This window comes from Atta colombica, unplaced genomic scaffold (genome assembly GCF_001594045.1).
Source record: "Atta colombica isolate Treedump-2 unplaced genomic scaffold, Acol1.0 scaffold145, whole genome shotgun sequence".
Classification (NCBI taxonomy): domain Eukaryota; kingdom Metazoa; phylum Arthropoda; class Insecta; order Hymenoptera; family Formicidae; genus Atta; species Atta colombica.
The window spans coordinates 996,026-1,011,291 of NW_017259234.1; the positions used below are offsets into that span (position 1 = coordinate 996,026).

Here is a 15,266-nt window from a genome sequence, read left to right on the forward strand (position 1 = left end):
ATTTAAATAAGTAAAAGATCACAATCTTTTTCAGGCGTTAGACAATGTTATAAAAAATGCTAAAGACTGGAATGGAAGAGAAAGGAGAGGAAAATTAGTGAAAAGTGTAAAATAAAAATTATTTTAAAATAATTGTTTCGTAAACTAATAGTTTAGTCCTTAATAGTTTTTCTTGTAAATAGTTCGTTCTTGAACGTTATTCGTTGTTGTTCAAATATTCTATAGAATGTGTTATTTCTTATTTGACATATTAATAAATCCTTTCATTAACAACTGAGTAACTAAAGGCCTCAATAATCTAAGCTACATCTTTAATGCATAAATAATAAGATTTTTACGAATTTATATACATACCCATCCCGTTCTACAAAGCATACCGAAATGATTTTGAATCTTGAAATAATATTTCTATCAAGTACAATGTTATCGTCAGATTGTCAGTAGAAATTAAGGAACTGCGCCGTGATTGAATGTAATAATTGTCGCTAATCAGCGGCAATTATTACATTCAATGATAATAAAAATCCTGTTTAATTTAAATAATATGCAAAAATTGAATCAGGTCACTAGCAGATTATCTCTAGTGTAAAAGCTCTTCTTAATGTGAAGAGCTTGAATAAGCTCTATGATAAGGACCTGATCTTTTAGTCTTGTCTTACTATCGCAAAGTTGCATTACATTTGAGGTTCCCATCAGGATTCCTTATCCGGACCCGACTGTATAATTTGATAGGGACTTTTATTGCACTCTAATTCAATTTCTGCTCGGATTATTGATTAATATAAAACAGAATTATTATATTAAAATATATTATATAGATATATATTTAAATGATATTAATGTAACACAATCGTTAAAATAAGTAAGATATTTTTTACATATTAATTTAATTCACAAAGCACAAACTTAATTATTTTTAAATCAAGTTTTAATTAAACGACTTTGATACATCTAGAAAATTGTAGATTTAATAATTTGGGATTCTTGAATATTTGACAAATCTTGATGCTCTTTTATAAATATTGTTCTCTCTTTCAGTTACTATCACCGCAGTTATGGATCAAATCTCGGCGAGCTCCGGAGCCGGAGGGCTTCGTGGAACACTCGTCCAAGATAGAACAGATTGCCGAGAAGCCTTTCTTCGTACTCTGGCGACACGGCGATGTCGAGGTCATGTACATGGATCCAGCTGAGAGCGCGTCATCCGCGAACCTGAAGCGCGGCCTAGCTAGTCTCTTCCAGTACCGAACGCTTGATGACGAAGTGCGTCAACGAGATGCTTCCGGCTTCTGCGACGTGACTTATCTCATGTCCGGAGATAATGTTATTGAGAAACGAAAGACTGCCTGCACGCATGGCACACTGCCACCATCGAAGCAACACCCAAACCCGATGTTCGCCGTTAGACTCGAGAGTTATCGTAATTCCAAGTACGTGCTAACGCAGTCGCTGTTACCAGAGCGCGTGAACGATTATGAAGGACACAAAATGACCTTGGTATCTAAGCCTGACGTAGGTACGAGTGTCGTATCAGAGAGAATATTGGAACAGACAGTCGAAGCCATCAGTGCAACAGCAATTCAGGCGAATTCCGCAAAGCAGGCGGTGATGCTGCTTAAGCCTGAATATAAAGAAACCGACATCGAGCTCCAACCGATGCTCGCCACATGTCCTGATACCGGATGTCCCACGGTAAATCTTTCTGTCTTTTCTATTTTACGTCTATTTCAGTATTTTCATTGTTCTCGAACGACGGTGATAGATAACGAACTAAACTTGTAGAGAATGCTCTATTGCGTGAAGGTCAGATCTGTATTTGAAATACTATTATTTTAAAAACAGTATTTGTAAGACAATTATATTTTGTATTTCAGCGAAACACATGAAAATTTTTTTGTATTTTATATTTCATGGAAACATATAAAAGTATTTTGTATTTCAAATATTAAGATTGGCAATCAAACTTATTATTGAATTATAATAGAAAATCTAAAAAAACTTTTAATCTTCTGATTTTACAAAATATATAATATTATCTTCATGTGCTTCGCTAAAATACAAAATACACTTGTATTGCAAATAATATGTTTTACATAAAAACATTTCAAATACATTTCCCCTGAAAGTTGCAAAGTAGATAAATAGAAAACAACGCAGGAGATCTTGCAACGCTGTTTGCTATTTGTATTAAATAAGATTTCAAATTTTATTGTTGTTGAGATTAAAATAATAAATAGAAAAATTGAACGTTCTTTTCTAAATATTTTCTAAAAGTTTTAATACAAATTAAAAATAATTGACGGGTTACATAACATTCGCGCACTTAATACATCAGTTTATATTAATTCTCTATGAGATATTATATATTACATGATAAATAATTTTAAGAATCGAATGTTTTTTTAGGAATGTCCTCTAAAGTTCGAATATAAATTAAAAATAATTGACAGGTTACATAATATTTGTACTTAATATATTAGTTTTTATTGATTCTGAGACATGAATGTTAATGACTCTAGATAAAAATTTGACACCATGAAAACTGCAGTACGTTCAGTTTTTCAAATAAATATATAAATAAATATATGAATACATTAATGTGTGTATTAATAATATGTACATAAATAATATATAATATATAAACAATAATATAATAGTATATAAATAATTTTAGTATAGTGTACTTATATATTTTGTATTAAAACCTTGAGTCTATATCTCATTGCAGATTGATCAGGCGATCGAAGAATATTATAAAACACTTACCGCTTCCGAACTGGGCACGGCGAAATCCGCGTCAGCTTTCCTCAAGCTTTTACCTCTAGTCAGGAACGCCTCGCCCGAGGAGCTACACAAGATCTTAAAGACACCGCGCAATCAACGGATAAAGATGCAGCTGCTGGATATATTTGGCGCTGCTTCTACCTTATCCGCTCATCAAGCTGCCATGAAGATACTCCGGCAGGATGAGACTGGCGACGAAACTGAGAGGTATCTGTGGGCACTATCTCTCTCGCCGACACCTCATGTCGATGTTGCCAGAGATATTCTACGACGTTCCGAGGAGACGATGCAAAACGATAAAGTGTCCGAGACTTATGCACTTGCGGCGGGCGCGATGGCACGACATTATGGGTCCGCCGCGGTGATAGAGAAGGCGCGAGTCAGCCTGGAACTAGGCTTGGAGACCTGCACTGGCGAGGAGTGCAAGCTTAAGTTCTTGCGAGCTCTGCGAAACCTGAGGTGTCCGGCGGCGATACCCACGTTGCTGGTATACGCATTAAGCGATAGCAAAATCATCAGCACCGCCGCTTGGCGCGCTTTGAAGGTCCTTCCACGTGAAGCTGTGACCGACGAGTTGAAGAGCGTGGCACATAGGGTTTTCTATCAGATCGGAGGGCCGCGAAGAGACAGCAGCGTGCGAACGATCGCGTTAGACGTTATCCTAGAGAACGAACCTTCCGAAGAGATTCTACGCGATTTCGTGAAATATTTGAGCAGCAAAGATCCAGCCTACGAAGTTCGCAAATACCTGAGTCAACGTCTGGAGTTACTCGCCGAGAGGGACGCGCGATTCGCCGAATACCTAAGAAATATATATGTCAATGGCAACATGACGCTCAACAATTACCACATGCAAGCGCAGCGGGGTCTTAGCACCGCTTTCGCGAGGTACTTCCTGCGCTCACCCGACAGTAATGGTTCATTGGTTACCGTTCAGGAAGTGAATTCCGGTCTTCTGAAGCGCGGCATCGTGGATGTCGTATTGGAGAGCAATGAACAACGGCAAGCGATGTTCTCGCTGGGGCTATTCGCTGGCGGTCTTGGCAGTTTCGTATCGAATCAAGATGAAATGACGGAAGGTGACGACCTCGAGGTGGCCACTGCTGGAATGGAGATCGATATTCTTGATGTCGGGATACGACCGTTCGTCTTTTTCACCGGGCAAGGCGAACTGATGGGCCACGTCTGGTCGGGCACTGCGGACACAAGGACTCCCGCCTTTCAAGCTCTTGCTTCACTGTACAGTCATAATGATTATGTGCCATTGGGATCCGGTTTCGTCGCTGAACTCGACGTTCAAGGTGCCGTGAGCTTTGAGCTGGCCGGTGAGATCCAGCTTAGTCTATGGTCGAGAAATGCACGCTCCCTGGTGGAGATGAACGCCGGCGTGACGATCCACGGCGGCACCAGGGTGCACACGAACTTTGTGCAGAGCAAAGCAGAATTCACGATGGCGATGGAGCCGAAGCTCCAACTATCTACCACTGTGGATTTCAGTGGACCTTCGGCGTTATGCATGAGACTAAGTCAACCGATTACTGCGGTGAAGTATCAAGTCTACAAAATCGAAAGGATACCCGGCAGCCGGCATAGATTGAGAAAAACACGTCGGATGAAAGTTCATTCACCTGGCAGATCCTATAGGCTCAATCAAAAAAATAATGAAATGTGCGCGAAGTTCGCGAATTTAAGTTAACGCATACCGAAGACTACTCAGTGATTTTTTTTATCGATTACGAAAGGATTAGGAAATTGTTGTTTTTATTATTGTCATTTTAAGAGTGAAATCTATGATAATATGGCAGTATCTATTTTCAAATCGATGGATAATGCTATATTTCAACCTTGATGTGACAATTCATTCATGACTCAAATTTATTTTAGATTAATATTGTTTTAGCATTTTAGACAAAGAAGATAAGATCCAAAATTTAAATCTTAAAATTTTCTTTATATTCTTATTTAATTATTCTAAAAATTAATTGCAATTCCAATTGGCTGATTTTGTATATAAAAACAGTTAAAAGGTTTTTCACAAAAACAAGTCTCCAAAAATTTTAAATTCTCAGGAAATAAAAATTTCTTTATCTCCAAATTGTTCTTGAAAATATAATAATTTTTCTCCGGATGTATAATAGATATAAAATGAAATTTAGACTCTCTGGTGGAAGAATTTTATTGAAATTTTAATAGAATGGCTGCAAATTTGCTAAAATTTTGCTGAGATTTCACAAAAAGTTTTTTATTCAATAAAAAGTCATTTTCTCTGCTAAATTGATGAAATTTGTCTAAAAAGTTATTATAATTGTTTCAAAAAATTTTCTGAAAAATTTGTTGAAATTTTTTTCTCTAATAATACGTTAAAATTTGCCACAATCAGTACGCTTGAATTCTATTCTTCACAAAATAAAATATAAAGCCCAACATTATGAGATTTTTCCTCTGTATTTTAATAGTAAATAGTTTAGAAGTCATTCTTTACGAAAAAATCAGCGAGTTTCCAAAATTAAATTACAAAATGAAGAAATATATTTTTTTTTTAATATAATTTTGTTTAGAAAAATTGTAAAAATGAATTCAAGGACCCACACTTTACTAAAACCACTGTTTACTAAAAAACCCACTGTTTACTAAAAAAAACATGCAATTTAATTTTCAAATTCAATTAAATTTCACCCGCTGAAAATTGTTTCAAAACGTGGAACAATTTCAGCAAAATTTTTCAGCAAAATTTTTCCACCAAGACATTAATAAATATTTTAAGGACAAATTTTAAAAAATAAAAATCTCTTTGTTTAATTCTTACAAAAATTTTATGTCTACTGCTTATTTATCCTATAATATGTTACAATTTTATCTTTTTTTATAACATATTAATAATGACATGTTGAAGAAGGAAATGTTATTTAAAGTATAATGTAACAACTTTTCATTTTTTATTTACAAAATGCTCTATATTCTTTACAAATGTTAAACATTAAGTTCATTTAAAAAAATTTAGATTATGATGCCAAATTGTTTGATTTCTATTAGTAACATTTAAGGTTGCACGAGATCAAAACAAAACGATATTTGTAAAGATATTGTATTGGTAAAAATATTGAAAAATTTTGAAAATTTTAATCTTGTCTCGATCTTGATCAATATTCGTAGCAAAAATCTCTTGTCTTGTTTCATCTCCAATTGAACAAAACCTCCAGTGTTTTGTTGCGATAATACTTTGATTAACAAGCTCTTTGTAACAAAATAGCTCCTGTACACAAAAGTAGCCACTCTTGCCGCGCGGCGGAAGTTGATCAATGTCTCGCTTGCTCGAAAGTAATAGATATAATTTCCGCGAGACAAAAGTGATAATTATACAGAATAGGTCCCGCAGCTTAAAAATCAATAAAATTAACAATTATATCACTAACAATTTTTTTCTCTTATTTAACAACTTTTTTATGTAACAATTTTTTTCTCTTATTTACAAATATATACATAATTTTTTTAGAAACCAATAATATCAAGACAAGACCAAGAATCTGGACATCTTGTTTTGATATTGCCTTAATAATTTATTAGTAATCTTGTCTTGATCTTGTCAAAAATGAATTTGGACGAATTCGAGGCAAGATAAGACAATATTAAGATTAATCTTGATATCTTGTGCAACCCTAATAGTATTACATTGTGAATAGTTTTATTCCGACAAAACTCAAACAGATAGCAGGAAATATAGTCCGTATTTAGAACGTACTTTTATTGATAAATACTCGATTTCTTTTTTAAAATTTTATAGTATATATAACTATATATATTTAATATGTTAACATCATTATAAGCGCGTTCTGAATAGGCTTTTATATTTCCTGTTTTTTTATTTGAGTCTTGCCGGAGTAAAATGTGACGCTACTCATAGAGAACGACTTAGCGCTATAATATAGATTTTAAAAAATTTGATTTCTGTGGAAAACCTTTCAATTAATCTCTATTTTGTCTCATTTATATTGTACTTCAATTTTACTTCTGATATTATAATAATAATATATGCATTCTTCTCTTCTTCGAAAATCGAATCATCTGGGTTCAAATGTATTTATATTCTGTATTTTGTACACTCGTTTTTACACATCACGTTCTGTTAATAAAAAAGCGAAAGAAACATACTCTTCGTCCTGCAGAGTTCACAACGTCTAATTACAAATAATTCCATTACTTCAAAAGTGATACAAGAAATTACTTTCCACTGACAATTAAGGTCTTTAAAAGTATCGATATTTTGATTGTGAATTTTTGTAGATAAATTTAAATCTGTAAAAAATAAATAAAATATAATCTGACCTCTCTGATGGTAACACATTTTTGACTTTTATACAATCTGGAATAAAATAAAGACTAAAACGTAATTTTTCAAATACCTTTATTGTTGATCGAATTAAAATTCATATTGCTGACGGAGGAAATAAAGTTTCTCAGAAAAAGAAAAAACTATTTTAAATTTTATAGAAAATTATTAACTAATCAAATAACATCAAACAGTAAAAAAAAATATTCCTAATATGATAAATAAAAAGTGATTTTTATTTATCATTTTTTTCATTTTTGTTTCACAATCCATTAAAAAAAAACCATCTTTTGAAGTTATGATGATTTTAATCATTCTTTTTTATTTTTTAAAAGCTCTTTTCAGTTGCGTCTTTTTGATGATTTTTTTAATAAAATTAGTTCATTTTTTATGAGTGATAGAGTAATGCTTATCTAATTCAATATATTCATAATAACTAAAAAATTACATTTTTTGAGTTGTGTTACTTTTGAAGCAAAGGAATGATTTATCAATTAGCGACAACCGCACTCAGAGACGACCATGTCCTCATAGCCGTATTCGTAGGTCAAAGTGCCTCTGGCGTCCAGATAGAGCAGACTTGTAGGCGCCAGTCTGGTGGGTACGCAGCAGGCTCTACTGATAAACTTGTTGCCACGGAGATCTTCGCTAGCCTGGAGTGCGCCGTGCATCAACGTCTGCACTATCGCGTGCTTGGTCGGGCTGAGATGATCACTCAATGGAAAGAAACACTTGCCAGTGCATTGATAAGCTTCGTATCCTGGTGGTGCGACCACCCATTCGTCGTACGCAATCAGGGCGAAGTCCACGTACATGGGACGCCGGCGGCAACTATTCCGACGTCGTCTTCGTGGCAGTTCATCGTCCCAACGATCCTGATCCTCTTGGTCCTCCGCGGATCGCCGATGACGTCGGACACCTCTGATCTTGTTGTAATTCAATAGAAGAATCGGACCATCGCCATAAGGATGATAGGTCAGCCTGCCGTGAACGTAAAGCTTGACTATATCGCCGTTCCTGCCGGCAACAATGGACGTGACATCGAAAGCTCGCCACGCGTTGTCCTTCCTGAGCTTCCGGATCTCTTCACTCCCGTTCTTCATCGTAGATGAAGACAGATCGTTCAACGATCGCACTCTAACTATCGCGCCAGCTATTCCGAGCAATTCTGCAGCCTCCAGCGTCTCGTCAACGCCGGTGGACGGGATCGCGAATTCCAAAATTCTACCGCCGTCGCTGAGCAGACTGGAAGTGTGCACTGGCTGAATCGCGCGGACGACGTCAGCGTCCGGACGCCGATGGTACAGCTGCAGCATGTACTTGGACAGAGTGCCGCGATGTTTTCTGCGTGCGGCGTCGCGTGAGAGTCTCGCGTTAATCTTATCAAAGGGAGGTCGACGTGACGTCGATAATGACGACGATGATGATGATGGAATTGACAGGTCGAAGTGAATTAAAGCCTTTGCGCGCATGCTGGAATTCCATCGACTGATCGATCCCATCTTCCATAAACAGCAGACAAAGAACGCACCCGCGATCAACAACAGCCAAACTCCTGGAGTTCGCATGGCAGATCCTCGATGTATCTTACACGAAGGCAGAAAGGTCACAGATTTGATCAGGGAAATTCCCATAATATAATATTTTTCTTGAACTGGAAATTGTAAAATTCACGCAAAAGTATTATTAAGCATCAAGATCTACTTTATATATGGGTCTCCTTCGCTTATTTGTGTGGAACATTTTTTTAGTCAATTTTTACGTATTATTATATAATATTTTATATTTCTGATATTGCACCTTAGATGATCTCGATATATTTTTCTCTCATCAGACTTGAATAAAATCTCTAAAAATTGTGCTTATAAAGATGGGAATCTATTTTGCTACGCTCGTTCATTCACCTCGTAACTTTTATCTTTTATCATTCTCTTTTAAACAAGTCTTTTACGTGTCTTTTTCTTCAATTAATTTTTAATCCGTGCGTGATTCCCGGAGGATGAATCGATGTCGATGCCGGTCTACTTCGAACTGCGAACGTCATATCCTTCGAAGATGAGAGCTCCGGTTGAAAGACCGCGCTCTCTCCAAATAGCCGCCAATCGAGACGTCCATAGTTACCGCCTGGAATGTTCTTATCAACCGCAGACCACCACTCGACTGAGCAACCTTACATGCCTACCAATGCCTATGGCCTACCCAAATAAAATTTATAAGAAAATATTATTTCTTCAAGAAGAAAAATCAATATAACCTAAATCCGAACTTATTTATGAATTTCTTTATGCTGAAATTATGACTAAAATATTACATGAATCGCGTTTTAACCCTTCATGATCTTTCTAGGTCAAAATGACTCAAGCATCGTCTTTCGCTAAATTCCAATATCTTCCTGCCTTTAGAAGGGTGCTTATCTGTCATCTGTCTACTGAAGATTTGAAGTTTCAATTGCCGATAGAGATGCTTAGCTTTTTAATCGGACTGTTAGTATGTGTCTGTAGCAGCCATTCGCGCAAAAAGCGTTTTTTTCGAAGGTCAAAATATCAGCAAGTGTGACCAATGCGTTATTTTAGTTAAAAAATTTATATTTTTGTATTAAATATTTTTGCAAAAATAAGCAAGACATGGATTGTATCCTTTACGTAAGGATAAAAAAAACAATCAGAAAAGAATGTCCGTCGTGTCTACAATCTATGTATGATAAACACATTCTCTAATCCCTAAATCTGAATTTCTCTAATTCTCTAAATCTGAATCAATAGATAATCTACTGAAGTGACATACGTGGTACTGAATTATCAGTTGTGACCATACTCGTGAACAACGGCACACTTCATTGCGTTCTCTACTACTTTTTCCCACAAACGGGTGTCCTTACTGAATGGCTTACTGAATGAATCGATAATCAAACAAACTTGTCGCTAAATATTCGCACTTTTCACAAGTTCAAGTTGGCCTGAGAGAAACGTGCTCCTTTTTTTAAATGTCGCTTATTTTATCAGACTCACGCGCAATTGCAATTCGCGATGGCAACAGGAATGGTTCGCTACTGGCGGGGAATATATCGGAGGACGAAAGAGACTGTAATAATGACACAGAATTTAGAAAGAATTTAGAAGAAAATAAATAACAAGTGTATTTCGAGATATCTATTCATACAAATAATTTTAATAATTCGAGAATAGTCAGGTTCTGCGATGAAATTAGAATCTAATTATCTAATCCGGCAGCCATATCGGATAAAGACAAGGTCTGAACTCACAAAGAAAGAAGATCACGCGAGAAAGACGAATATTCCAGAATAACCATGCAATATTCGATGATTAAAGCCTTCCGCCGAGATACTTCAAATGAGATCGATTGCGTATATTATCGATCGGATACGGCAGTATTTTCCAATCGCACTCGAACAGCGATTGAACACGGACTCGATCAGACACACAGCGTTAGGACACGAACTCAATTGCACACTGACCCGATTGTGCACAGATCCGATTGCGCACACTCAGTCAAACGCAATAGCGATCGGAAAAACGGGAAAAATATTAATAGATAATGAAAAAATTAGTGTCTATATATCCACACGAAGCGACTTTCATCCTCCCCCCCCCCCTGCAAAGAGGCGCCAACTTCTATAATTGTACTGTTATTGAAACTAGAAAATCTGTCATGTAGACAGTGGGGTGTATAGATTAGTACTTATTGGTTCGGGGCGGCGTCAAACAAAAGCCGCCTCAAACAAAAAAGACATAATATATCCTACTCGCTTGAAGGGTAAGCAAACGAAAATTCCAACGAGGCATTCGTGAGCAAACGATGAGCAAACGAATGCAAAAAGAAAAAAAATCGATTTTTGAATATTGGGAGGCTAATGTGAAGTTGGCCTCTCAAAGTTTAATTTTTGTATATCTTTTGAACTAAGGATGAGCAAACGAAAATTCCAACGGGATATTCGTGAGTAAACGATGAGCAAACGAATGCAAAAAGAAAAAAATCAATTTTTGAATATGGGGAGTCAGCTTCACATGGATGCCAGAAGAAAGGTAGGTGATACCTGAATTCTGAATTTTCGAATTAACGCTCTGCTTGTAATTTGTTGTTGAATTCTTTATAGATATTAAAAAGGGAGTGACTAAAAGCTGAGGAGATGGATCCATTCTCTGTCATAGTACGAGCGAGAGATCCCGTTGTCGATACCATAAGGGAATCTCTGCTGAGAGAAGACAATTCGAATCCAGAAGCGGAGACAATCCGAACAAGCAGCCCATCTATCTTGACGAAAATATAGAACTTTATAAAACATTGACAATTGACGATTTTTTAAGAGTTTATACGTTTTCAAATTTTATAAGAACGCTTATAGAACATTGGATTTTAAATACTTTCAGAACGCTTATAAAATACAGTATCGTTTCATGAAAGTTCTGTAATGCTAAAGTAACGCTTTCCAAAGGATGCTCAGTAAACGCGGATGCGTTTTCGTATAGAGAGTTCACTGTCAGATTTTTGAAACATTTAGCAAAATTTAGCTAATTTTCTCAATACCGTGAGACAAACATTTTTTTCTTCTATTCAACAAACGCTGTTCCAATGTGACGAATTATTGAATCTCAGTAAATGTTTTGTAAAGCTTTTACGCAAAAGGCTTAAAGACGCCCAAAAAATATTTTTCTCAACTCTATAACACAAGCGTTTTTCTTCCGTTTAGCAATCATTCTTTTACATATCAAGTATTTTCAAGTAGTGCACAACATGGCCACTAGAGGGACATAACAAAATTCAATTTCTCGCATTTAAAAAACCACATCAAATAAGATAAAAGGCGTGGTATGATGAAACTTTTCAATAAAAAATTTTGTACCTTTTTTTTTAAATAAAATGTCTGCGTTCAGCAGGCTTAACACTTGAACTGAACGTTCATATAAACGTCAAATAAACGTTTATGAAACTTCTTATTTTCGTCAGAGAATGCCTTCCAAACGTTGCAATGTTGCAATTTCCGCTTTATGAACACTCTAGTGACCGTTTTTAAACTCTCAACTTCCGCAAACTCTCATGTAAACAAACGTTTATGAAACTTCTCATTTTTGTCAGGGTAATTCTAACGACAAGAATGATTTAGAGGAGAACTTTACGAGCAGCCGAAAAGATACCAGCCATAAATCATATATCACGCGCACAAGAATACAAGACGCTATAACTTGCGAGATGGCTCATAACCAATCAGGGCACAAGGCTTATAACAGTTATAACGTACCGAGCCTGTGATCGCCTGCGTGCTCCAAAAGGACTTCGAGCCCAACACTTGTGCTGTGGCGAGTTCTAGAAATGGATGTGCGAGAGAGCACAGGATGTAGGACATTGATGCCGATTCAAGATCGAAGCTTATTGAGAAGCTAAAGAAGAATTTCGTGATGAGATGAGCGTAACGTATTGTAAAGCCGATTTCTAGATCGGATCGCAATTATTATAAAGATCATATCTGCAATTATATCGTTAAGTTTTGTTGAGTCTAATAATTTTGTGAGTAACTATATCGCATTTGTGAATGTACATGGTCGTACTTCCCGCCCGACATCATAATTCCGTTACAATTTCGAATCAATTATTTACAAACCCGTGGTCACAGTCATTTTGTATTGTAATATTGCGATATATCATATTTTTGTATCACGTATGTATAATATCGATATTATGTTAGATTTCAAGTAATATTCTCGTGATGAGTTCAAAGTCGAATTTGTTTACGCGTTAAGCACGGTTAATAACTATTGTGATTATCGCATTACGATATTAATTTCCTCAATTGTCGCAGAATTACTTTAAAATTTGGAGCTCATATCGTCAAGAAAGAATCTTGATCGAGAACGAGAACATAGTTTGGAGGGTTTATTATCGCTATTTATAACGCATGATCGTTAATTTGTCAGCCAGCGTGTATTTTGTAAACGAGTAAGAGAATATATTTATCATTTTATGTTACAAATTCTGCATTCTTTGTTGCTGTATTGCTCTGTTCGTTTTCCAAAATGTCCTCTGTTCCCGACCACGAACCGCCCTTTCTATCAGTACCATGGCTGAATAGTCGGTTATCCGCGTCGTCGATTCAGCGTTCGCGTTTCTGTAGAGATCTCTATATTTTGAGTAAAAATTTTGTGAATTTCGTGAAAGAGTAGCATGCTCTTTCATGCCTAGCGCTCAATTATCGGTATTAAGATTGAGAACATTTTAAATTCGTAAGATCAGTTGATGCATTGTCTACTTTGAGTATCAAAGTAGACAATGCATTATTATTATTATTATTTAAAAATTGAACATTAATCACAAATGCACGAAATTGCACTACGCTTGTGAGTGCGGTCGCAGAGTTAGGTAGGATGACAGCGCTATTATTTCTTCCGTTGTTGTGTGTAACGATATAACAAACGATTTCGATCTATTAATAATGGTCCTCTTTAGTGTCTTACATAAATGTTTTGTCTTATATAACTTATTTACGCCTTATTTACTAAATTCCTTATATTTATGGTTTGTCTTAAAAAAATAATTGTCAGGAATCTAAGCTGGCCGTTTACTACACATCCATTTATTTGGATGGTGCGTTGCAATACTAAGATTCCTCGATAACGTTTTTCTACTTATAATAATTGTAAAATATAATAATTGTGAGATATAATATTTATATCTTCTCATAGTATTATTGCGTACAGTGGTTTCCACCGAGGTTTAAACCGGATTAGAATGTAAGAACCAACCAACTACAGTTGAGTATTCCCCTGTTACAGTCGAATGAGGGGGAATGTTCGACTGTAGTTGATTGGTTCTTACATTCTCATCCATTTAAACCTTCGGTGGAAATTAGGCCAGTATATGTCACAGTAATATTACGACTGAGATGTAAATATCTCACAATTATTATTATACTTTACAATTATTATAAGTAAAGAAACGTTACCAAGGAATTTAAGTATTACAACACACCATCAAAAAAAAGTAGTATAGTAAATCAACCTAGATTCCTGACAATTATTTCTTTACGACAAATCATAAGTATAAGGAATTTAGTAAATAAGGCATAAACAAGTTATACAAGACAAAGAATTTATGTAAGACAATGAAGAAGACCATTATTAAAAGTCGAATCGTTTGCAATTTAATTGTTTTATTACACGCAACGGAAGAAATAATATTGCTGTTATCTTGCTTAATTTTCATAATCCTTGTTATAATTATATTAATTCTAATTATTTTAGTGGAGTTGTACAATACTTATTTATTAAACAAGGGTAAATATATAAATATATAAATATATAAATATTTATAAGCCCGGATTTACAATGTTTTAAGCTTTAAATCGTAAGAAATTGACGTTTGCAGTCGAAATGCGAGGAGAATAATTAAATGTTCGTTCATTTCTTATGACTTAAGATTTAAAAACTTATTGTAGATCCGGGCTAATGCTTTAACTGTGAGTGCCAAAATAAACGTTTTATGTTTCACGAAGACAGTGGCTTTTTTTTTTTTTTTATAAAAATGTTAATGGAATATAACAGTCCTTAGGAACTAACCTATTAGCCATTTATAACTTCTTATTTGAGTTTCAATCATTTTCTTTTTACGTCTAATACACATTCTAAAGGAGTATACATACATGTATAGGTACTCCTGGATGTCTTAGACTTAAGTTGTAATTTCAAAATCCTCTTTCCGCAGTCAAACTATTTTTTAAACCTATTGGCTTTTTTATTCCACAAGACTGGAGTAATCAAGGTACTTCCATTCAAAGAAAAAAAAACACATATGTGGGGCGCAAATAGAATCGAACTCGGAACACAAATTCAGAGTCGACCGCACAAAGTGTAAAATCAGTCGAGGCCCCAGCGACTTGTTTAAACGGATATCGTAAGCAACTGGCATCTATCGGCAGTAAAAGAATACTACGTTATCTTATTGTCTGGTATAAGGCAGTGTTCGGTACTGAGCGTATTTCTTCAGTAAAATACTTATCACATACACAAGGAAGATTATATTACTGATATTATCTAATTTATAAAAGGACTCTTCTATCTAAAAGCTTTGCTGTTGTCATTTTTTATAAAATTTAAATTGGATAATATTAAATAAATATTTATATAGTTTATTTTATTTGGTAATA

General features: G+C 35.2%; 2 protein-coding genes across 2 annotated transcripts in view; one reads left to right on the plus strand and one right to left on the minus strand.

Moving 5' to 3' along the window:
* LOC108685084 (microsomal triglyceride transfer protein large subunit) overlaps positions 1-4,541 on the plus strand; it is an 8,828-nt gene extending 4,287 nt beyond the window's left edge. The window contains 2 exon segments of the mRNA XM_018189723.1: positions 1,039-1,692; positions 2,729-4,541. Of these exon segments, the coding sequence (XP_018045212.1) occupies positions 1,039-1,692; positions 2,729-4,480 (2,406 nt within the window). The 3' untranslated portion in view covers positions 4,481-4,541.
* Positions 4,542-7,470: 2,929 nt separating this feature from the next.
* LOC108685061 (nodal homolog 3-B-like) lies at positions 7,471-8,973 on the minus strand. Its single transcript, XM_018189682.1, has one exon. The coding sequence runs from the start codon at positions 8,743-8,745 to the stop codon at positions 7,606-7,608; it is 1,140 nt and encodes a 379-aa protein (XP_018045171.1). The 5' UTR covers positions 8,746-8,973; the 3' UTR covers positions 7,471-7,605.
* Positions 8,974-15,266: the final 6,293 nt, after the last annotated feature.

What these genes read in the sequence shown, in the direction of transcription:
- LOC108685061 (XM_018189682.1), bottom strand. Translation starts at nt 8,745, where the DNA reads ATGGGAATTTCCCTGATCAAATCTGTGACCTTTCTGCCTTCGTGTAAG.